The sequence below is a fragment of the Coregonus lavaretus genome (assembly GCF_964263955.1).
Source record: "Coregonus lavaretus genome assembly, chromosome: 4".
Lineage (NCBI taxonomy): Eukaryota > Metazoa > Chordata > Actinopteri > Salmoniformes > Salmonidae > Coregonus > Coregonus lavaretus.
In genome coordinates this window covers 39,802,196-39,827,142 of record NC_139991.1, presented here as the reverse complement: position 1 = coordinate 39,827,142, position 24,947 = coordinate 39,802,196, and the positions used below count along the sequence as shown (strand labels likewise).

Below are 24,947 nucleotides of genomic sequence, written 5' to 3'. Positions count from 1 at the left end.
TAGATAAACAGGAGGAGACAGGTTAAAGAAGGATTTTCAAGCCTAGAGACATGGATTGTGTATGTGTGCCATTAAGGGTGAATGGGCAAGACAATTGATTTAAGTGCCTTTGAACAGGGTATGGTAGTAGGTGCCAGGCCCACCGGTTTGTGTGTTTCAAGAACTGCAACGCTGCTTGGTTTTTCACACTCAACAGTTTCCTGTGCGTGTCAAGAATGTTCCACCATCCAAAGGACATCCAGCCAACTTGGCACAGCTGTGGGAAGCATTGGAGTCAACACGGGCCAGCATCCCTGTGGAATGCTTTCGACACCTTGTAGAGTCCGTGCCCACGACGAATTGAGGCTGTTCTGAGGGCAAAAAGGGGTGCAACTCAATATTAGGAAGGTGTTCCTAATGTTTTGTACACTCAGTGTCTGTGGAAGCAGCAGCACTCTATTGTCCAAATCAAATTTTCCCTCGGGGACAATAAAGTATATCATATATCGTGTTCCTGCGAAGCTTTTCTATAACATGGAATACAAAGTATAACACCAGAACCAAAGTTTAATTTTGTCCCCTAACAACCTACTTAAAGCAACAGCATTCAATAATCAACTGAGATAGAACCACACATTACTGAACAACAAACACCATCACCCAGTACAAATGGTAACATAATAATTTACTGAGAGCTTTAACAACATGAATACAAAACACACAGTGCAAACTTAAACTGCTGAAAGTTCGCTAAAATAAAAGGTAGTATGCAGCTGTGTACTGTTTGAATGTCTATGTTGACCTGGATACCATGCTTTAACAATATTGATGTTAAACTATAGGGGAAAGCTGTGCCTGAACAGAAAATACTGGTAGCCTTTTAGCAATGCAACACAAACACACAGGAACGCAAACAAGGAACGGAAACAGCTCATAATGGTCAGTATAGAGGCAATAGGGTGCTCTTTCATGCTTGCCCGAGGTGTGTTGTTAGTGAAGAATATGGTCGTCACATACATACAGGGTGGTGCATGGAAACAGGAGTAAAACTGTATTTGTAGAGTATTGTACTGTATTACAGGGATTGACATTAAAATGTGCTAGGCACTTGTCCGAAGATTCTGATTACTTGCCCCCCAAAAATGATTTGCTATTTACACGCAGTAGTGCCATATATTGCCTGCCTTTCACCTACACATAGGGGAGGAACCAGAAAGATCAGTACTGGAATTCTTTGTATTTTCAAAATATTAGCGGCTGGCTAAATTTGCCCGACTATAAATGCGATAAATTCTCTGTCTTTTCCTTAAACAATCAGGAGGAACCAGAAAGATCCGTTTTAGACTACTGGAATTATTTGCTGTTTGGTTATTTTAACACAAAACATTTCTTTACAAAAAAATCACCTGCCCAATAGTGAAACCTCAGTGCAGGCTCAACTTGCGCGACTGCTAAATTCACTTGCCCAAGGAAATAGGGCAACCCTTGATGTCAATCCCTGGTATTATATATTCTAGATTGTGCAGGTGCACATCTCAGCTGTGTAGGAATGCCAAAGCATCAGCCACGTAATCCTGTGCCAGTCTATTAAGTCTACAGGTCTGACACATGTCATTCATAAATTGAGAAATTAAACATTTCAGCACTTGACTTAAATCTCTGATCTTCAGTTCTGACGCGTTAAAATTATAAAAATGAAAAAAGTGCAGAAAACCCATTCTCACGATAGGACTGAGTAATGACGTTTCATGAGATCCGTGAAAACAGATCAGAATCAGATGTTTGATAAAACAGATGACAAAAGTGCTGAGAACCAGCTGGTAGTGAACCTCACACTGATCCAGCACACTTTCTAAACAACTCATTTATACTGTAGTAACACCTGTACTTACAAAAATGTACTGATTTTCATTTGGAAAAACCTGCATATTTAAACATGCGAGGTATTTTCTTTCTTTCTTTTGACAACTACTGTCCGGTTTCCTCATTTCCTTATTCCCATGAATCTCTCCTCCTCCTTTGAGGAAGTAAACTAGCAGGTCAACCCAAAAAAATGTGTGGAAGGAGGGAGAAGAGCAAACCTCTTTCAAATCAATCATTATTTTTTCATTCAGCAAAGTGGGCGCCTTAAAGCAGAGATATACACCTAACTTCTGACCCCTTCATCTCTTGAGTAGTGTCTAAGGAGCCAGAGTCCTTTTGCAAAGCACAAACACACACAAATGCGCAAACACGCACGCACTCACACAAAAGCGCAAACACTCACGCACTCACACACACTTTAATAATGTCATTTTGGTGGGTCACTTCCGGCATCCGACTTCCCTTCCTCTCTCAACTTCCTGGTTGTGTCCTCTACTTCCCCCTTTTGGACCGCCCCCTGCGGCCTCTGCCTATGGCGGAGGGTCCTGGGGCGGGAGTGGCTGCTGCGCCGATGTTGATGTGTCCTTCCTGTATCTCAGTCCTGGTCTCTGGAGGAAGACCTTCTATCTGCTGCTGGGTCTCCAGGTAAAACATCACATCTCTCAGCTGCTCCTGGAGCTCTGCTATCACCCCGTCCTTACGCTCGCCTGGAGGAGGGAGATAGGATGTTTAAATAATATTGTCATCCATTACACACCCAGATAGAGATTATATCCACAAAGTAGGGCTCTAGTCTCCCTCTGACTCACCTAGAATTAGGTTCTAGTCTCTCCCTCCCCCTCTGACTCACCCGTCTCTCTTGCCTTGCGCTCCTCCTCGGCCAGCTGGGCCTGTAGTTGAACCTGATTGGCTCGCAGACAGCGGTTCATTTCCTGTTCCTCCTTCAACTCCTGACCAAGCTTCGTCACACGGGTCGACAGCTGACCACACCTGGGGGGACACACACACACACAGACAGAGAGAATGGGGACATACAGCATGAATATGTACCTACCACCCACAGAAAGATGGTGCTACCGAGACACACAGATTCTCAATAACAAATAGTTGTTAGAGTATGGCGCTTGTAACGCCAGGGTTGTGGGTTTGATTCCCACGGGGGGCCACTATGAAAAATGTATGCACTCACTAACTGTAAGCCGCTCTGGATAAGAGCGTCTGCTAAATGACTAATATGTATATGTAGAATGATGACGTACAGCATGACTATGTACCACAAGCAGATTCTACAGATTCTAACATTCTAATGTGTCAGGATGATTGACAGCTGCAGTGTGAGAGGCTCCACCTACTTCTTGTCCATGCTCTGTTTGTCTTTGGCCAGCTCTCCCAGCCGACGCTCCAGGTTATCACAGCGATCTATGGTCTCCTTAAATTTGGCCTTCATGTTGTTGATCTAAAACACACACAGAGCATGAGCGTACGCACACACCAAGCATACATTAATCAGACATTCAGCTGGACAGATGCGTACACACACACACACTCCAAACACATGTACACACTTAGGTGAATGGACAGATAGACATGCAGCATCGATTCCTACCTCCTCCGCTGTATCCTTCTCCAGGTGAACTATCTTATTCTCCCAGTAAATGCGCTGGGACTCCAGTTGACTCGTTAGCAGGTAAGAGTACTGCAGGAAGAGGAAAGATCATTCTGGGGGAGACAAATCTTCTGTAACACCTGTGTGCCATGTTAACTAACAATAGGTGTCACACTTTTTTGCCATATTATATAACACCTCAAACTGTAAGGTGATATAATTACATTCAAATGTAAAATAGGGTGTCACACACACACACAAACTTGTTTTACTATCCTTGTGGAAACAAAAAAAGTATTCCCATTCAAAATCGTATTTTCCCTAACCCTTAACCTAACCAACAACATTGTAAGCTAAACGTTCTGATCTGTTGCATCAGCTTAATCACTCTAAAACGTTTTTTTGATGCGAGTGGTTGTATTAATTTGGGATCTCTCTCATCCCACAACTGTCCCAGAGTATGTTTGGAATATTTATTTATTGCACAGAATGACAAGTTGACCAATAGAATAGGTCAACTTTTGTACTATGGGGGATAGTAGATTGACATAGGCTAGTGGTATTGCTGTTCGTTAGGCCTACTCATCTTGTTAGCTAACGAAAAGTAGGCTAAATGTGGACAGTTCTTCTAACATCTTCAATATGCGCCTCGGAATTCGCGCAGTTGCGTCCCCGATGTGTCTGTCTTCACTTGTAGCCTACTTCTTAGCTGAGATGCCTGTGAGAAGGACCCGATCACGTGACGGGCATTGGCTAATAAGAATTGAGATAGTTGAGAGAGCCATGTGAGTGAGAGGTGCTTCGGAGCACGGCAGCCGAGAATTATATTTATTATATTCAGCCCAAGGGCAAAATGGCCACTTTGGCCGCAAAAGGCATGGATTTTTTAGGGGGCATTACGGCCACACACCTACCGCCAGGAAATTTGAGGCTTGGTGAGAATATTATCAAGAGCTTGTCAAATTGTGAATGAGAGAATGATGAAGTGTGTGCAGCCTGCACAAGAAACAAAGCAGAGCTCATGCCTTTCATGCAACTTTTAAAAAATCATCATTAGAGTCGCATCATGCAGCCTCAAAACATATAGCCCAACGTTTGAATCACAACTAAAGTTGCATAAATAACTCTAAATGAAGCATATAGGAGGACCTGTTTATTTGTTAACCGCTCAACACAGAATAGCCGCATGTGTACACTTCCTTGGAAATCGTTTGGAGAAAACATCCTTTCTATTTTATTCAGCTATGTTCAATTGTATTCTTTATACTATAAAATAATATAAAATAATGCCACGGAATTCTAAGCAAATCTTGTCTGCTAAATGAACTAGTGTAGCCCACAGCCATATGGCATAGCCAGATCAGGGCCTAACATTTACTTTTTTTACATTCTAGTAATTTAGCCGACACTCTTATCCAGAGCGACTTACAGTTAGTGAGTGCATACATTTTTTCTTTTCAAACTGGCCCCCCGTGGGAAACGAACCCACAACCCTGGCGTTGCAAGTGCCATGCTCTACCAACTGAGCTACACGGGGCCCCTCAGAGGACAACTCAGAGTATGTTATTCTGTTCTTCTGAAATAGACTATACTTTCTTCATATCATGTTTCTTTAGACCTGTCTAAAATAAACAATGGATTTATTGTGATAGTGTAGGCTATATTAAATGGATTTATTAGACTTTTTTAAATTTAGACGTTCCAAAGGTCTGCATTAATGGCTTGTTGGCTATGCGTGGCTATGACTGCCACAGCCCTACCTCTGAGCATTAAAACTCATGGTACCCTTCGCCAGCTCATATCTGTGTGAAGCTGGATTCAGTGCTCGTCTGCATTAAAACCAAATATCGATCCAGGTTGGATGTGAGCAGAGATTAGGTGCGCACTTTCGACCACACCCCCTGACTTTCAAAAGCTCTGACGCAACATACATCAAGCACACCCATCTCATTAGTATGGGATGGTGAGTTGAGAAGACAAATCAGAAATACTGTTGTAATGTATTTCAATTGACTGCCATAGCCCCAAATAAAGTAAACATTGGCTGTTAATTACCTAATTTTTTTCACATGGTTGGGGTCGTGAGAATTTTTTGATATCAAAATGGGGTCGTGGACCAAAAAAGTTTGGGAACCCTTGACCTAACCCCTAATTCTAGCCCTAAGCTTAAAATAGCCTTGTTCCTTGTGGGGACCGGCGAAATGTCCCCACTTGTCTGAATTGTCATCCTTGTGAGGACTTCTAGTCCCCACAAGGATAGTAAAACCAAAAACACACCTCTAATTGCAGTGCGTCTATCTTTTCCTCATGGCAGGTTTCTCCTTCACACCCATACTGAACCATCTTCCCATCAGTCTTACTGGCCACCAGCCTGTGAACATAGTTATCTACAATACAGACGCACGCACACACAATCAGTTAAGCACCTTCGCAGTGCTACACACAGTGTTTTATATACACTGGAGTTTAAATATACAGACAGAAGCCTGAACTCTACAGTCTGCTGTACCTCCAGCATAGTCCCAGACACGGTGGTTAGTGAGCTGCATGGCATAAGTGTGTTGCGTCTCTTCAAAGTGTTTGTAGGCATGACGACTGACGTAGCGACCACAGCCGATATGACCACAGATCAGACAGATCCACAGGTTCTGGAGGGGGAGGGGCATAGGAAGGAAAACATCAGCTGTGCTCATTTTTATACCAATAGCAACTGTAAATGACAGGAGTACCTGTAGAGATATGCAAATGTATGTAGTTTTAGTGTGTAAATAATGTGTTTACCTCCTGTACTCCACATTCAAAGCACTTGTTCTCCTCTACAGGCTCTGGGGTCTGGCAGTACCGACACACAGGACACCTGGAATAGAACAGTCAACACCTTTACACACACACACATCAAAACTACCAGCTACCACTTTTTTTGTCCCCATGCTAAAACCCAATGGCATATTGTTCAAATGTGTCACAAAAGAACTCATCCAAAACACTGGGATAAAACAGCAGCACATGACGGTCATTCACTGGCCAGAGAGAGGAAGGATGGAGAAAGAAAGACAGGGCCATGTAAAGAGTAGGGCCGGGACGATACCAGTATCGCCATACTCGTTAGTATCCTCCTGGCATGGAAACAAAACACGAAAACAGCCCTAATGTTGGAAACAAACATCATTATGTTTGAGTCACATTTATTTATTTTCCAAGCTATAGCACACCATTTTTTACATACAGCAGGTTTTTAAAGGACCAAAGAGTGAGGTCTGCTTCGTGTTTTCATTTTTGCCATGGAAAAAACATTGCAATAGTGGTATCGTCCCGGCCCTAGTTGTGAGTTGAATGTGCTAGTATATACACTCACGAGGCGTCCTCCCAGCGTTGCAGACACAGGCTGTGGAAGCTGTGGTTACAGAGTGTAGTGAGAACCCCATTCACTGACTCGTCCATCCTCTCCAGACACACGGTACACTTAGGAAGCTCTGTCAGCTCCATCACTGGAAGACTGGCGCCCTTGGGGTGGGAGGGAGGGAGCGAGAGAAAGATTATTATAATCTATGTCCTGCAGGTGCACTGCTAAGACAGTCTTCAGAGGTACTAGTGTACATACTGCACCTGCTCAGACTTCATGACCTCGGCTCTCTCCACATAGACCAGCTGGCAGACTGCATCCTCTATGGAGTTGAACGTACGGCCATTACACGCTGTGTAGAAACTATCTGCATCAGCCTGAAGGGGAGGGGGGGGTAGAGAGAAAGTGAGAGAGAGACCGAGAAAATAATTACACAGTTTATAAGCAGACCTTAAAATACAACAAAAGCAGTGTTCTATGACCTTACTCATCTCACCTGGCTACTGAACTTAATCAGCACCATATACTGGTTAGGGGTGGAGTCTCGTATGATCTTCATGTGCTCCATGACATCATAAAAAGGTGCCACAAACTTCATGAGGTCGTGGCTGGTCATGGTGGAGGGGACGGTCAGGATACACAGCATGGCACTCCGACGCACGTCCTCAGTCAGTGATGTCATCTTGCTGCGACGGGACAGACAGGGGAAACCAAATTGTCTCAATGCCAGTGAGATATCTTGTCAATAAACTATAATATCTTTGGTGTACTGTAGTTACTAAGGATAGACTGTATGTATGTACACTGAACAAAAATATAAACGCAACATTCAACAAATTCAAAGATTTTACTGACAGTTAATATAAGAAAATCAGTCAATTTAAGTAAATTCATTAGGCTCTAATCTATGGATTTCACATGACTGGGAATACAGATATGCATTTGTTGGTCACAGATAACTTTTTTTTTTTTTAAGTAGGGGCGTGGATCAGAAAACCAGTCAGTATCTGGTGTGACCACCATTTGCCTCATGCAGCGCGGCACATCTCCTTCACATAGAGTTGATCAGGCTGTTGATTGTGGCCTGTGGAATGTTGTCCCACCCCTCTTCAATGGCTGTGTGAAGTTGCTGGATATTGGCGGTCCAGAGCATCCCAAACATGCTCAACGGGTGACATGTCTGGTGAGTATGCAGGCCATGGAATAATTGGGACATTTTTCAGCTTCCAGGAATTGTGTACAGATCCTTGCAACATGGGACCGTGCATTATCATGCTGAAACATGAGGTGATGGCGGTGGATGAATGGCACGACAATGGGCCTCAGGATCTCATCTAGGTATCTCTGTGCATTCCAATTGCCATCGATAAAATACAATGTGTTTGTTGTTTGTAGCTTATGCCTGCCCATACCCCACCGCCACCATGGGGCACTCAGCAAACTGCTCACCCACACAACGCCATACACGCACGCTGTCTGCCATCTGCCCAGTACAGTTGAAACCGGGATTCATCCTTGAAGAGCACACTTCTCCAGCGTGCCAATGGCCATCGAAGGGGAGCATTTGCCCATTTGAGTCGGTTACGACACGCCGAACTGCAGTCAGTTCAAGACCCTGGTGAGGACGACAAGCACGCAGATCAGCTTCCATGAGACGGTTTCTGACAGTTTGTGCAGAAATTCTTTGGTTGTGGAAACCCACAGTTTAATCAGCTGTCCGGCTGGCTGGTCTCAAACAATCCCACAGGTGAAGAAGCCGGAACATTAAGAACTGAAAGTGCAGTCACAAAACCCATCAAGCGCTATGATGAAACAGGCTCTCATGAGGAACGCCACAGGAACGGAAGACCCAGAGTTACCTCTGCTGCAGACGATAAGTTCATTACCAGCCTCAGAAATTGCAGCCCAAATAAATGCTTCACAGAGTTCAAGTTTTATTTTTGTATTTAACCAGGTAAGCCAGTTGAGAACAAGTTCTCATTTACAACTGCGACCTGGCCAAGATATAGCAAAGCAGTGTGATAAAAACAACAACACAGAGTTACATATGGGGTAAACAAAACATAAAGTCAAAAATACAACATAAAATATATATACAGTGTGTGCGAATGTAGTAAGTTATGGAGGTAAGGCAATAAGTAACAGACACATCTCAACAACTGTTCAGAGGAGACTGAATCAGGCCTTCATGTTCGAAATTGCTGCAAAGAAACCACTACTAATGGACACCAATAAGAGGAAGAGACTTGCTTGGGCCAAGAATCACGAGCAATAGACATTAGACCGGTGGAAATCTGTCCAAATTTGAGATTTTTGGTTCCAACCGCTGTGTCTTTGTGAGACACGGTGTGGGTGAATGGATGATCTCTGCATGTGTAGTTCCCACCGTAAATCATGGAGGAGGAGGTGTTATGGTGTGGGGGTGCTTTGCTGGTGACACTGTCTGATTTATTTAGAATTCAAGGCACACTTAACCAGCATGGCTACCACAGCATTTTGCAGCAATACGCCATCCCACCTGGTTTGGGCTTAGTGGGACTATCATTTGTTTTTCAACAGGACAATGACCCAACACACCTCCAAGCTGTGTAAGGGCTATTTGACCAAGGAGAGTGATGGAGTGCTGCATCAGATGGCCTGGCCTCCACAATCCCCCGACCTCAACCCAATTAAGATGGGTTGGATGAGTTGGACTGTGCAGTGACGGAAAAGCAGCCAACGAGTGCTCAGCATATGTGGGAACTTCTTCAAGACTGTTGGAAAAGCATTCCTCATGAAGCTGGTTGAGAGAATGCCAAGAGTGTGCAAAGCTGTCATCAAGGTAAAGGGTGGCTATTTTGAAGAACCTCAAATATAAAATATTTTGATTTGTTTAACACATTTTTGGTTACTACATGATTCCATATGTGTTATTTCATAGTTTTGATGTCTTCACTATTATTCTACAATGTAGAAAATAGTAAAAATAAAGAAAAATCCTTGAATGAGTAGGTGTGTCCAAACTTTTGATTGGTACTATACACACCCGTCGCTATGGGCGGGCCATAGGGGGCCGGGCCCGCCCCCAAAAATGCTTGTGCCCCCCCCCCCACTTGAGGGAATGTATTATTAAATATATGTACTGTAGGCTAATAATAATTGTGCCCTGCCCTCCCATGCATTTCATATGTCCCCAATAAGACCGAGGTCTGGCGACGGGTCTGGTACTATATATGCCATTTAGCAGACACTTTTATCGACTTAGTCATGCGTGCATAGATTTTACGTATGGGTGGTTCCGGGAATCGAACCCACTACCCTGGCGTTGCAAGCACCATGTTCTACCAACTGAGCTAGTCTACTAAATGACTGAAATGTTATTGAAATATAAAGCCAAGGGGTTTAGACTGAGTGTTGCGTATAGCAGTAGAGACTCACTTGGTCTTGTAGAGGTGCATGATGCCGTGGACTATCTCCACTGAGGGGTTTCCACTGAAGAAGGAGATCTGGTCTGGAAGCTGCTTCGAGGGCGAGTCTGGAGCCATCTCTGTGCCATCGGCACTGCCCTCTGTAGTGCCCTCATTTGTAGTGCCCTCAGTAGGGTCCCTCCCGTCTGGTTGATTCTCTAGAGGTCGGGCTCCTCCACCCTCCTCTCTCTCTGCCCCAGTCTGCTCAACCTTTCCTTTATCTACAGAGGAGAGATGGAGGTTTAACTAGAGATTTCTATTCCTATGAAGTCTGACAGACACTCACAGGTGCATTTTCTTTAGTCAGTCATTATTTAATCTCAGAATGTCATAACACATCCAACCCCTTATAAACACACTCAGCATTTATTACAGAATTAATTAAACCCCAACAAACAATAATACATTGGTTAGTGTACAGAATTGCATTCATTGAATATGTAATCCATATAGCTACACCCTGATTTTTACCAGGGTTGGGTGCGAAGGTCTCGATGACCATGTCTCCCATGGCTCTGCTGCCGATATGCTGGTGTAGGACTGCTGCTCTCTCCAGCTCGGTCTTCCCACTCAGAGAAAGCCTGGCTGAGCCCAGAGCTTTCTCCTGCAAATCCTCCTCGGACATATCCTCAGCTACAGGGGCAGAGAGGGGGACAGGTAGAAAGAGGGAGACAAGGCAAACACAAAGCATCAACTTCTGGAACAATACAACACCTATTATCTTCATCCAAAACAGTGTGTGTGTGTAGATAATTTTCCATAATTGCTGAGTCACTCTAGTTACTCTGAGCCAAATATGTTCCAGAAAACGTAACCTGAGCAGGTTTCTGCTGCTTAGAGGGGAGAGTAACTTACTCTGATGCTGAGGCTCAGAATATTACATGTTTTAGCCTAGTTAGCTAGCTAGCTAGTCCTCATGCTCCTGTAAGGAAGAGTGCAAAAACAAACACCACATGTCACTGTGGACTAGCTCATTAACAGTAGCTAGCTAACTAGCTGATGTTAGTATCTAGCAAGTTGGTGACGTCGGTCATCAAACTGAAAAGATTAAACTTACCGGCGGTGTATTGGAAATCCTGTGGAGAGAGAGACTGGTCTGCGAGCTCCAGACGGATAACGACCAGTGATACACTCATGTGTTATGAAAGAATGACGATTCTTCTCGACGAAAAACCGAACAAAAACAAAGACTGGCTGACAGCTAACTTACTAGCAAGTTACAGCTAACCTAGCTAGCAGCTACTTACGTCAGCACCTAAGTTAACAAGGCAAATGTCTGGCTAAAGAGAGGGATAAATGATGACGTTTAACGAAACACTAATATAACGACTTTTTAACGATCCCACACATACCACTGAATTATATAAAAATATGTATTTCAAAAATTCACCAGCTAGCTACGAAAATGGATCTGACCCCATGAAAACCTCTTCCGGGTTACTCAATTGACGTCATGATGAAACTACGTTTGCCTAGGAATAATAATAATAATAATAATAATAACTAAAGAAGAATAACTGGAACTGCGTCCAAGATGTCCGACCGTTGTTTTCAAGGTAATCTACACACGTTCACATACGCCGATTCATGGTATCAACTAGTTACCACAACCACAATGTCCAAATTGGCTATATCGTAAAAATTCATGAAAACAAATATTAATTTATGGTTAGGCATAAGGTTATCAGTGTGGTTAAGGTTAGGTTTAAAATCAGATTTTAAGGAGATCAATTGTAAAAATGGACGGGGTTTATTACTTTGTGGCTGTGGTAACTAGGGACGACCCCGATTCATGGACGTCTATTTCCGGGTTTCCGGTTTACACCAAATATTTTGGATATACTGACAAGAGACATGTCTCTCCGCCCTAACGATGGGAATCGTTGTGCACAAATGGCACGGCGGGCTGCCTAGCTCCTGCCTATCCTTTCTTTGGATTGGTTGATACATCTCATTATCCTATTTGAATATTCGATGAGGGTTGTTGACGTCAACCGCCTTTATTCAATGGAGAGAGAGCCTCATGGCATGAATATGTATCGCCATCTCGAGACAACTCTGATATAAAGTGTTTTTTCCTCAAAGTCGCAGGTATGTCACGTGTCCTACTTATATCAGTACATTTGTAACAACGTAAGCATTACGAAACTTCTATTCGATCAAATAAACCTCAATTCGCAAATAAGCCATACATTATTTGGTTGACCAAATTCGACACCCTCATTGACCTCTATACAAAAACGCCTTGCTTGGTGGACGAAAAAACGCCACCTGCTGGAGGGAGACAGATTTTCCGCGGAGTTGGGCCTCTCTCTTCCTCTCTGTTTATACGGACCAACATCAAATGCGCACTAGCACCAAAGATTGTTTATAACTAACCCAGTGCGCATTTATAGGCTTTCAAGTAGATGTAGCTGCAGCCGACCGGAGTATGTTCAAGTGGGTGTGTCGAAAGCGGTGGATATATGGAAAGCGAATCAGCAAATTTTGCAGATTTGTTGTCACTCAAGACAGTTTGGCGTGGCTGATTGGGCTGCACGATGTGCAAAGGTGCAAATGGGTATCATTGACGTAGCTAACGTGCCCTTTTTTCTCTCACATTATTTTTTTTCAAGTAGGATATCGGCCTCCACAAGAAATAACTCATATTGATAACCATCTAGATGTCACCTTGATATATACAGTACCAGTCAAAAGTTTGGACACACCTACTCATTCCAGGGTTTTTCTTTATTTGTACTATTTCTACATTGTAGAATAATAGTGAAGACATCAAAACAATTAAATAACACATATGGAATCATGTAGTAACCAAAAAGTGTTTAACAAATCAAAAATATTTTATATTTGAGATTCTTCTAAGTAGCAACCCTTTGCTTTGATGACAGCTTTGCACACTTTTTTTAATTTTATTTTTATATTTCACCTTTATTTAACCAGGTAAGCGAGTTGAGAACAAGTTCTCATTTACAACAGCGACCTGGCCAAGATAAAGCAACGCAGTGCAATAAAAACAACAACACAGAGTTACATATGGGGTAAAACAAAACATAAAGTCAAAAATACAACAGAAAATATATATACAGTGTGTGCAAATGTAGCAAGTTATGGAGGTAAGGCAATAAATAGGCCATAGTGCAAAATAATTACAATTAGTATTAAAACTGGAATGATAGATGTGCAAGAGATGATGTGCAAATAGAGATACTGGGGTGCAAATGCGCAAAATAAATAACAATATGGGGATGAGGTAGTTGGGTGGGCTCATTTCAGATGGGCTGTGTACAGGTGCAGTGATCGGTAAGGTGCTCTGACAACTGATGCTTAAAGTTAGTGAGGGAGATAAGAGTCTCCAGCTTCAGAGATTTTTGCAATTCGTTCCAGTCATTGGCAGCAGAGAACTAGAAGGAATGGTGGCCAAAGGAGGTGTTGGCTTTGGGGATGACCAGTGAGATATACCTGCTGGAGCGCATACTACGGGTGGGTGTTGCTATGGTGACCAATGAGCTAAGATAAGGCAGGGATTTGCCTAGCAGTGATTTATAGATGGCCTGGAGCCAGTGGGTTTGGCGACGAATATGTAGTGAGGACCAGCCAACAAGAGCGTACAGGTCACAGTGGTGGGTAGTATATGGGGCTTTGGTGACAAAACGGATGGCACTGTGATAGACTACATCCAATTTGCTGAGTAGAGTGTTGGAGGCTATTTTGTAAATGACATCGCCGAAGTCAAGGATCGGTAGGATAGTCCGTTTTACAAAGGCATGTTTGGCAGCATGAGTGAAGGAGGCTTTGTTGCGAAATAGGAAGCCGTTTCTAGATTGAACTTTGGATTGGAGATGCTTAATGTGAGTCTGGAAGGAGAGTTTACAGTCTAACCAGACACCTAGATATTTGTAGTTGTCCACATACTCTAGGTCAGACCCGTCGAGAGTAGTGATTCTAGTCGGGTGGGCAGGTGCCAGCAGCGTTCGATTGAAGAGCATGCATTTAGTTTTACTAGTGTTTAAGAGCAGTTGGAGGCTACTGAAGGAGTGTTGTATGGCATTGAAGCTTGTTTGGAGGTTTGTTAACACAGTGTCCAATGAAGGGCCAGATGTATACAAAATGGTGTCGTCTGCGTGGAGGTGGATCTGAGAGTCACCAGCAGCAAGAGCAACATCATTGGTATACACAGAGAAAAGAGTCGGCCCAAGAATTGAACCCTGTGGCACCCCATAGGTCCAGACAACAGGCCCTCCGATTTGACACATTGAACTCTATCTGAGAAGTAGTTGGTGAACCAGGCGAGGCAGTCATTTGAGAAACCAAGGCTATTTAGTCTGCCAATAAGAATGCGGTGGTTGACAGAGTCGAAAGCCTTGGCCAAGTCGATGAAGAAGGCTGCACAGTACTGTCTATTATCGATCGCGGTTATAATATCGTTTAGGACCTTGAGCATGGCTGAGGTGCACCCATGACCAGCTCGGAAACCGGATTGCATAGCGGAGAAGGTACGGTGGGATTCGAAATGGTTGGTGATCTGTTTGTTAACTTGGCTTCCAAAAACTTTCGAAAGGCAGGGCAGGATGGATATAGGTCTGTAACAGTTTGGATCTAGAGTGTCACCCCCTTTGAAGAGGGGGATGACCGCGGCAGCTTTCCAATCTCTGGGGATCTCAGACGTTACGAAAGAGAGGTTGAACAGGCTAGTAATAGGGGTTGCGACAATTTCGGCGGCTAGTTTTAGAAAGAAAGGGTCCAGATTGTCTAGCCCAGATGATTTGTAGGGGTCCAGATTTTGCAGCTCTTTCAGAACATCAGCTGTCTGAATTTGTGTGAAGGAGAAGCGGGGGGCAAGTTGCAGCCAGGTGGAAAGCATGGAAAGATTTATCGGTGGTGATAGTGTTTCCTAGCCTCAGTGCAGTGGGCAGCTGGGAGGAGGTGCTCTTATTCTCCATGGACTTTACAGTGTCCCAAAACTTTTTGGAGTTAGTGCTACAGGATGCAAATTTCTGTTTGAAAAAGATAGCCTTTGCTTTCCTAACTGCTTGTGTATATTGGTTCCTAACTTCCCTGAAAAGTTGCATATCGCACCATATCGTCGCTATACCCCCTCCCTTAGAATTGAAAGGCCATTTCCGGCAACCTGATTGGTTAAAATGCCTCACGTGACCCGCTGCACTTCCTTGTTTGAAAATATCTCCCGCGAAGATGCCACGTAAAGAGAGACAAAATGAGAAAATCTCGAAGAATATACCTACAGTATGTGAATAAAAATAGGCGATCTCAGTTCGCCAATGCGAGAAAAGCAGTGAATGAAAGAAAAAATTATCCTGATCAGCCGATCGAGGCAGTGGCAGTACAGGTAGAGGAGGAAAAGGATGTAGCCGGCAGCAGCGCGTCGAGACGCAAATTAGTTGAGATGAAGATGACAGCTTGCAGCGATCAACCAGACAGCAGCCAGCCAACAGTGGCTTTTATTCCACACGTCTCAAATAAACCAACTTGTACATCATTTGATTTGCCATAAGTGTCTAAACGCTGGACTGAAAATCACCATAGACCCCACCAACCAGGGATTCTGTAATTCTGTCATGATAGAATGTGCACACTGTGAAGGTGATCGTGATGCATTTAGGAGTGTTTACACTTCGTCCAGGCTGCAGGAGTGCTCCAGAGGAGATGTGGCATTTGATATAAATGTGAGGATGGTTCTTCTAGCCCACGAACTTGGACTTGGTTATGCAGCTCTAACGAAAATAAGCAAAGTCCTAGGGATTCCTTCCTTGCGTCTCAGCTCATATCAGAGACATGACAGGTAAATAAAAAGGGAGCGTAGCCCATTATTGTCAGGTGACTTGCTGTGTATAAATAACATTTATTTCCTTGCTCCAGCAAATGTATTTGAAGTGAATAAAACAGAGTGATAGGAAAACATAACTATACAATGAGACTATCACATAGGCCTACAGTGTCATAGGGCTGTAGCCTAATGTGATTAGTGAGAAATTAGCTTTACATAAAGTAAATACATGCTGATATGCTAATATTTACATAGGGTAACATGCTGATATTTAGTCCTGCAGTTATGACTCTAATGTCGACAGACATAATAAGTACTTTTCCCCCCACTTTAGTTGCAGAGATTCAGAGAGGGCTACAGTCAATGGAGAGTGCTGCAAAGCTAATTAGGGGAGAGTTTGCACTGCAAGCCGGCAACACAACAACATGAGGCAGTATCGTTCGCTCCTGCTTGTAGCAGTAAGGAGCGGGAAGTAGCTAGATAGTGTAGCCACATGCATAAACTAGCTAGCTGGGAAGAATTCATCGGGACGATAGACTGAACCGAATCCTTTATGTAAGGTCTGTATTTCGTGTAGGCTTACCCTGGCGTGACGTTTTGATAACTGCGCAAATCTATCTCAGACAAGGTCACTTTTATCAATAATTGGCATAGCGAATTTTTGAGAGTAAATTGAGGCGAATATTTTGATAAAACTCACTTTGTCCTAGAGAGAATTACACAGCTATCAAAACGTCACGCCAAGGTAAGCCTACACCAAAAGCACAATTAATTTATATATATTTTCAAAATATAAAATAAAATTCAAAATGTGAAAAATGAATGGCGGAAAAACCATTGCAACAATTTCCATGTTTTTATGGGTATTGTGACATGTCCACCGTGGCGGACTATTGTCACGTTCAAAACAACTGGGAACGATTAGTTACCGGAGTGTAACTCCAGTTCTATGAGTGGGGCTCTGCTCCTAGTGGTTTAAGGCAGCAACAGCCTGAAGCAAAATTATGCACACACCTGCAGCCAATGGGAGCACAGGTGTCCCTATAAGAGGGGACGCTTCCCCTCAATCAGCCTCCCAAGATATTATCTTCAGCGAGACTAGAGAGGGTCGGCAGGGCCTTAAGTCCTATGGGGCTCCGCTCCACTCATAGAACTGGAGTTACACTCCGGTAACTAATCGTTCTATATCGTGGAGCTCCGCCCCATAGGGGAGCTCTGCTCCTAGTGGTTTAAGGCGGAGCGTAGCGCTCCAAAATGTACTCCCTGCCGAGCCTAACACTTCCCATTCAAAAATGAAAAGGTCAAGCCTAGCAATGGCCGCAACCAATTCCCGCAGTACTGCAACTAAAAACCCCTCCGGGCGTCACAATATACCGCGTCATCGGTTAAAGACCCGCCCCACCTAGTTCAATGGCAATGCCAGTGACTAGTGGCCAGATCACCAGAATAGAAGCTACACTAATCTGTACTAGCAGATAGATGTGCCTCAATATCCTGTGAAAACACTACCGACCACTAATGGAATGACACCAAGTGTCACTCTACATTATGTACACAGTAGACCACCTCACTCACTCAATGGAATCCCAGAGATTAGTAGGCAGGAACAAAATATAAGTCATACTAAACTGAACAATCAGATAGATGACCTCACATTCTGTCAATTCAATACATGTCTCTACTATACTGACCCTGTCAGTCAAGAGACATGCCACAAGATATGCTTTCCATCCAAAGCGGACCTGATAGAAACCTGTGTCCATCGTCCTGCTTTTCTCTCTTCTAGCTCAAGATTCCCCTTCAGCTATGCTGAGTACAATCGAGCCAGAGAGATAGAAAGCCTATCTTTCAAAAAACATGTTTTCCTAACCAAAGCGGACCTGATGGGAACCTGCCCATAGTCCTGCTTTATCCTCTCTTCCTGGCTCAAAATCTCCTTTCAGCTTTGCTGAGTACAGACCGAGCCAAAGAGTTAGAAAACATATCTGTCCAGAATATGTCTTCCTAACCAAAGCGGACCTGATGAACACCAATGTCCACAGTCCTGCTTTTTTCCTCTCTTTCTTGCTCAAGATCTCCTTTCAGCCACGCTGAGTACAGATCGAGCCAAAGAGTTAGAAGGCATATCTAATAGATAGAAACAGAATATGTCTGTTTCTATCTCCCATGTCCACAGTCCTGCTTTTTCCCTCTCTTTCTTGCTCAAGATCTCCCTTCAGCCACGCTGAGTACAGATCGAGCCAAAGAGTTAGAAGACATATCTAATAGATAGAAACGGATAAATGGAGACGGTGTCGACCATGACGCTGCTCTACAAATATCCTCTACCCCTGTTCCTCTGAAGAGGGCAGTAGAAGCTGCTACTCCACGAGTGGAGTGAGCTCTGATACCCTGAGGCAGTTGTCGCCCCGCTGCCTCGTAAGCTGTCTCAATACCTTCACAAAGCCAATGAGACAATCGCTGTTTTGAAAGTGGTCTACCTAATGCAGCCGCACCGTGACACACAAACAGCTGAGGCGATGACCTAATCGCTGCTGTGCGCTCAACGTAACACGCCAAAGCGCGCACTGGGCACAGACAATGAAGCTTTTCCTCACTCCTCTCCCCATGAGGAGGGGGAGAAAAAGCCCACAACTCCACGGTCTGTGATCTATATGCACTGCTAATAACCTTCGGCACAAACGCCGGGTTAGGACGTAACACCGCTCTGCTCAGATCGCCATTAATGGCAAGGCAGTCGGGTCTCGTCGACAGGGCACACAAATCACTGACACGCTTAGCGGTAGTCAAGGAGAGCAACAGTGCCGTCTTGATAGACAGCATCTTGAGGGGTATTTGATTCAATGGCTCGAACGGCGACTTACATAGCGCTTCGAGTACCAAGGCCAAATCCCACTGGGGCAGCGTGGCTCTAGGCATTGGCCTAAGCCGCCGCGTTCCCAATAAGAAACGTTTCACTAAAGGGTGGCTGAACACATTCGTTCCGCCAAACCCCTCATGACCAGCTGAAATTGCCGCTGCAAACACTCTAATGGTGGAGGGCGATTTCTGCTTATCAAACATAAACTGCAGAAAAGAGAGCACACTCTCAACCTGACAGTTCATGGGGTCCACACCTTGTGTGTCACACCATCGTGAAAAAACGTTCCATCTGCTGGTATACATCCTAGAAGTGGAACCGGCTCGGGCACCTTGTATGGTTCTGATCACTGCATCAGATAACCCACGGCGCCTCAACCTGTCCCATTCAGGAACCAAGCCTTCAGTGGTTGGCCGATTATGGGCCACTGCCCTATCGAGCCTCCCGCCTGGGTCAACGCGTCCCGTCGATGTGGAATTGGCCAAGGTGGCGCAATCAACATCTGACTCATCTCCGCAAACCACAGAGCCCCCGGGCGATCGGGCGCTATCAGTATCACTGACAGCCCCTCTGACATCACCCTGGCTAGCAGTGGGAGAATGCAAGACAGCGGAGGGAATGCATACAGGAGAACTTTCGGCCACGGGTAGTGCGCGAATGCGTCTCTTCCCAGTGGTGGCTCGTCCTGTTCCCTCAGAGAGACCCATAGGGGACATTGCGCGTTCACGCGTGATGCGAACAGATCCACCTCGGCTCTCCCGAACTGTTCCCAAATTCGGAGAACAATGTCCGGATGCAGACACCACTCGTCGTCTCGAGGACCCCCTCTTGACATGAGGTCTGCTCCTACGTTCAAGTAGCCCAGAATGTGTGCTGCTCTCAACGAGCGAAGGTGCTTGTGAGCCCACAGCCACAATTCCTCTGCCGCCCGGTGGAGGGCAGGTGACCTGACCCCTCCCTGGCGATTTATGTGAGCTACTGTGGTCCGGTTGTCTGACCAGACCAGCACATCGCGACCCCGAAGGGTAGGCGCGAAGTGGGTCAGAACCAGTCGAACCGTTTCCAACTCCAAGAGGTTTATGTGACGACCTGATTGAGGCCATACACCTCCTATCGCTTGAGTCTGACATGTCCCTCCCCATCCAGTCAGAGAAGCATCTGTAAATACTGGAATGTAGGATGACACCTTGCCCATCGGGACTCCGTGCGTGAGAACGCTCGGATTCCTCCAATAGTCCAGGTCTGCTCTTAGCGAGAGAGGAACCACCACCAACCGATGACGTTGACGCACTGGGTCTAGTCTTAGTTGGGCGAACCATCGCTGTATTCTGCGCATGTGCAGAAGTCCCAGCGGGACCACAGAGTGGGCTGACGACATGAGACCCAAAAGTGACATGATCGACAGCGCCGTCACTGTGTGATTCGGACGACACTTCCTCAGGGCTAGCAACAATGCTACCCTTCGAGGGTCCGAAATTCGAGCCCTCATCATTACAGTGTCTAGCTGTAGCCCCAGGTAGACAATCTGATGACTGGGCCTGGGTGCGCTCTTTTTCCAATTCACAGCGAACCCCAGACGCGTGAGATGAATCACTGTCTGTGCTGTGTGAGTGAACGCCAGCTCTGCTGACGGGGCGAGAACCAGCAGGTCGTCTAGGTAGGCTAATAACCTTATCCCTTGACGACGCAGCGGCTCCAATGCCGCCTCCACACATTTGGAAAACGTTCGAGGTGCCAGGGCGTACCCGAATGGCATCCTCGTGAACTCGTACGCCACCCCTTGAAAGGCGAACCGCAGAAACTTCCTGTGACGCGATTGTATCGGCACATGGAAGTACGCGTCCTTTAGGTCTATGCTTGTACGAAAGTCTCCTTTCTGGACACATTCCAGTAGACGTTTTGTCGTCAGCATTCGGAAGGGTCGTTTGGTTATGCTCTCGTTGAGAGTGCGTAAATCCAAAATCGGCCTCACTCCCCCCGTCTTTTTGGGCACTAGGAAATAATGTGAATATAGCCCTTTGTTCCTTTGCTCCCGGGGAACTACTGTGACCGCCTCCTTCGCCAAAAGTTCCGTAATCTCTGACATCAGAGCGGCCACTTTGTCCGGCGTTTTCATCACCGTCTCCACCACTCCCCTGAACGGGGGTGGGGTTCGATGGAATTGGAGGGCATAACCCTTCTGCAACGTCTGTTCTAGCCAGCGTGAGAGGGTACAGCTTCGTTGCCACTGCCCGCAATGCAGAGAAAGCGGGCGCGCACGAAGCTGTGGTGCATCCAGTAGGAAGGACCTGTATTCCTCTATGGCCCTCGCCGCCGCTATTCCCCAGCACTGGGTTGGTGGAATAGCCCAAGGCGGGCCCCCCTCGAAAGGGAGAGGAAACATCAGCTCGTTCTGAGAGAATCGGAGGCCTTGATACGTCAGTTACGTCTGTAACTCTAGTATTCCGGCCCTCCGTGAACGCAGCACGGTTTTGAGCTGCACTGACTGAGGTATTAACCTGAGACAGAGCGCCCTCCCCGGATAGCAATTGCGTCATCATGTCATTGTCTGACTGAGACTGCTGCTTGTCATGAGATCCATCCACTGCAGTACTCAACAGAGTCTGGAAAGTGTGGTCTCTAACTGGTACCACAAGGTGGCGCCACAATACCTCTTTTTTACTGGTCTCATGAGGCTGCTCAACAGCACACTCTAGGTGTGGTGAGCTGCACTCACGAGTAGTGGGCATTGTTACGTTCTGAATTAACCGGGGGCGCCCATACATTGGTTACACCTGTAACTCTAGTATTCCGGCCCTCCGTGAACGTCGCACAGGTCTGAACTGCGCTGGCTGAGGCGTTAGCCTGAAGCCAGGCGTCATTCCCAGCTAGCGGCTGCGTCTTCATGTCATATTTAGACTGAGACAGCTGCCTGCTATGTGAGACCTTTACTACAGAGCTCCTAGGAGTCTGTAGTAAAATATTTTTATTAGGTGAGCTAAGGCTACGCCTTGCTACCTTTTTCTCTTTCCTCTCCTGAGTGTGTTCAACTACGCACCCTCGGTGGGTTGAGCTACACTCAGGATGGTGAGAGAAATTCATAGGACGTGAAGTACTCTGCAATGTGTCATGGAAGAAAGGCTCTTTTGTGACAATGTCAGTGAGAGCCAGCTCTTTATTCACATAACAACAATAAACATTTCCCTCCATGCCCTGAACAGTAGGGTGGGGGGGAACAGTGGGCTCTGTCGCGTCCAGTGCCGAGCCGTCATCCGTCCTCTCCCCCTCGTCCCGTCATTGACGCCGTCGTTTCTGGCTGACCTTCTGGTGTTGCCAGGATGGTTTTGTGACGACCTCTCTCGCCGGCGGAATCGTCGCCACCACCGTCGTCGCTGGAGGGGCCGAGCCCGCTCGCCTGCTGTCGGTGGTAGGCGCCTGTCGCCTGGCCCGTCGCCTCCCTGTAGTTCTACTGGGGGCGTTAGAGGTTGACGGGTTAGTTGAGGCCCTGCTAAACTTGCCTGCCAATGGCAGGTGTTTAGCCAGGTGCTTTCTTTCTTCGTCAAGCTTACCAAAACGTTCCGTCGCCTCCTTAACGGCGACCCCAAAGAGGCCCTCGCTAGAGACGGGAGCGTTTAGCAGCGAGGCTCTGTCCGTCTCCTTCATGGCTGTCATTGACAGCCAGAGGTGACGTTCCATGACCACCGAGGTGGCCATGGACCGGCCTGCGCATATCGCTGACGCCTGTGTCAAATGAAGAATAGCGCCAGAAATCCTGGACGCCTCTTCAATCTCCTCGCTGGTCAACTCAGACCTACCCGTTGTTAGACGGGATAGGGAGGCCGCGAGGAGGGCAATGTTGTTAGCCGCTGACACAGCCTGGGCTCCCAGCGTAAAGGACTTCTCAGCCAGCTGTGCTGTGAGTCTGTCCTTTTGTGCTGGCAAGGTGGCTTTCTTGGAGGCCGCCCAGGGACTCGAACCCGGCACTAGATACGCCGCCATGGCGCTCTCGAGCCTAGGGATTCCCTTAGCAGCCCACTCACGTCCAGCCACTCTCGTGAATGGGGTGTACACTTTGGCCGGCGAACGCGCCGCCAGGGGTGTATCCCACGAGCCCTCGACATATTTTCAGAGGGAAGGCATAGCAGGAGCCATCGGCTCAGCTGCCTTCCTCGGTCTAGAGTAGGGGCCGCCCTCCATCATGTCGACCTCCACAGGGGGCAGCGCTATCTCGAGTCGATTGGCGGCTCTCTCAATGAGTTCGGGAAAGTCCGCACGCAGAGAGGCCGCTGCGAAGGACAGGGCTGCTGACGTAACAGAGCCCGTGTCGTCATTGCACAAGGAGCCTTCAGATCTCGCCCTCCCCATAGGGAAGGGGGTCTTGAAGGTTGGCGCCAGAGGGTCGGATTGTTCCATTGGAACATCCATCTCTGCGTCTCTCTCCTTGTCCACCCCTGAGTCAGCACTGTCCGTCGACGCCTCTGAAGCAGAGGCGAGAAGAGACAGTACATCCTCTAGGGGGATATCCTCCCTAAAGAACGCCCAACGCTGCTTCCTCACCTTCATAGGAAGGAGGGCGCAGGAGGTGCAATTAGGGGGATTGCCGGTTCCTTCCTTGGCATGCTGCGGCCCCAAACACACGAAACAAAGGTCATGGGGGTCCGCAGATGCCATGGAGGAGCATCGGCACTGAGCCCTGAAAAGGGCTTTTGGGGGTGGAAAATCTCCTGGCGTGCTCATTTTAGAAGACGTCGATGGCTGGCTCATCAATGCCGATTTCTTCCTGAGTCTTCTTCTCTTCTTGGCTTCTTCAGTCTAGTCGTCCAGTCGCTGAAGATAATGGGAGGCTGATTGAGGGGAAGCGTCCCCTCTTATAGGGACACCTGTGCTCCCATTGGCTGCAGGTGTGTGCATAATTTTGCTTCAGGCTGTTGCTGCCTTAAACCACTAGGAGCAGAGCTCCCCTATGGGGCGGAGCTCCACGATATAGAACTAGTATAGTACATTACTGGTAAGGACTGGAGTGGGAATCATTTCAAGTGATCTGCTGTAGTTTGGTTAAAGTGGCAATCTGCGGTTGCTACATAATTTTGTTTGACATATAAACTATTGCTATGTACCCATTGATTCTTGAAGAATATAACTTATAAATGCCTCATTAACTTAGTTCAACTGTCGTACCCCCATTAGAACCCAAAATGTACGCTTGTTTTACTCCAATGTTTGTAAACAAACACTGTATAGCCTCAAAACATGGTTAAAACTATAATTTTGATATCATGGATGGTCGATCCTTGCATCCATAGCTCTGTCTGCGAATTTGAATGGTTGGATTTCTTCAGCCCTATCCCTCAGCTTTTTAGCGAAACAGTGGTGGGGAATGCGCTTTGTTATTGTTTCAAACGCTGATTGCCGCTTTAAGACGTCATCCTGCAACGCAGATCGGTATATTTACATTTATGTCATTTAGCAGACGCTCTTATCCAGAGCGATTTACAGTTAGTGAGTGCGTACATTTTTCATACTGCCCCCCCGTGGGAATCGAACCCACAACCCTGGCGTTGCAAACGCCATGCTCTACCAACTGAGCTACATGGGACATATCACTTATATTGTGATCAATGACATTTTCATGGAGACATTTTAAATGATAGAAAATATTTCAGATTGGAGCAGAACTACCTCTAGAACAGGTAAATCAGAGGAGTTTGAAAGACCAAGGGCAAGAGTGATCCGGTAATATGGTCAGGTGCAGCAAAAAAAGACCTAGCAAAGTTGCAGCTGGCTCAAAATAAAGCAGCACGCCTTGCCCTTAACTGCACACATAGAACTAACATCAACAACATGCATGATAGTCTTTCATGGTTGAGGAGAAATGTAATACTTATGTCGTATATGATGAATGGTGGCAATTATTGCTGTCAACAAAAAGTCCGCTATGCTGCATCGTGTTAGAGGCTTTTATTAAAATCACGAGTTTACAGCATAGGTACAGACTCGCGATGTCCGGAGAACGGCTCCCCAGATTGATATGGCCGTTCTAACTCTCCCGCGCCTAACCCCCTTATTTATAAACAATGAAACTCCCT

At 46.1% G+C, this 24,947-nt stretch overlaps 1 protein-coding gene across 1 annotated transcript; it reads right to left on the bottom strand.

Annotated features, from left to right (window-relative positions):
- Window positions 1–526: 526 nt before the first annotated feature.
- Window positions 527–11,772, bottom strand: LOC311128650 (BRCA1-associated protein-like). The gene is made up of 13 exons (XM_084160846.1): window positions 11,295–11,772; window positions 10,709–10,870; window positions 10,209–10,458; window positions 7,288–7,477; window positions 7,055–7,168; window positions 6,804–6,952; window positions 6,230–6,305; window positions 5,958–6,096; window positions 5,726–5,835; window positions 3,449–3,538; window positions 3,195–3,298; window positions 2,693–2,832; window positions 527–2,549 (listed from the first exon to the last, which is right to left on the bottom strand). The coding sequence occupies exons 1-13, from the start codon at window positions 11,371–11,373 to the stop codon at window positions 2,335–2,337; spliced, it is 1,818 nt and encodes a 605-aa protein (XP_084016972.1). The 5' UTR covers window positions 11,374–11,772; the 3' UTR covers window positions 527–2,334.
- Window positions 11,773–24,947: the final 13,175 nt, after the last annotated feature.

Bases quoted from the DNA above. Each gene is read 5' to 3' on its own strand.
- LOC311128650 (XM_084160846.1), bottom strand. From the start codon at position 11,373: ATGAGTGTATCACTGGTCGTTATCCGTCTGGAGCTCGCAGACCAGTCT. The intron at 10,871-11,294 runs GTAAGTTTAATC...CTGCCCCTGTAG, and splicing joins GGATTTCCAATACACCGCCG to CTGAGGATATGTCCGAGGAG. The intron at 6,953-7,054 runs GTGCAGTATGTA...TCCCACCCCAAG, and splicing joins AGGTCATGAAGTCTGAGCAG to GGCGCCAGTCTTCCAGTGAT.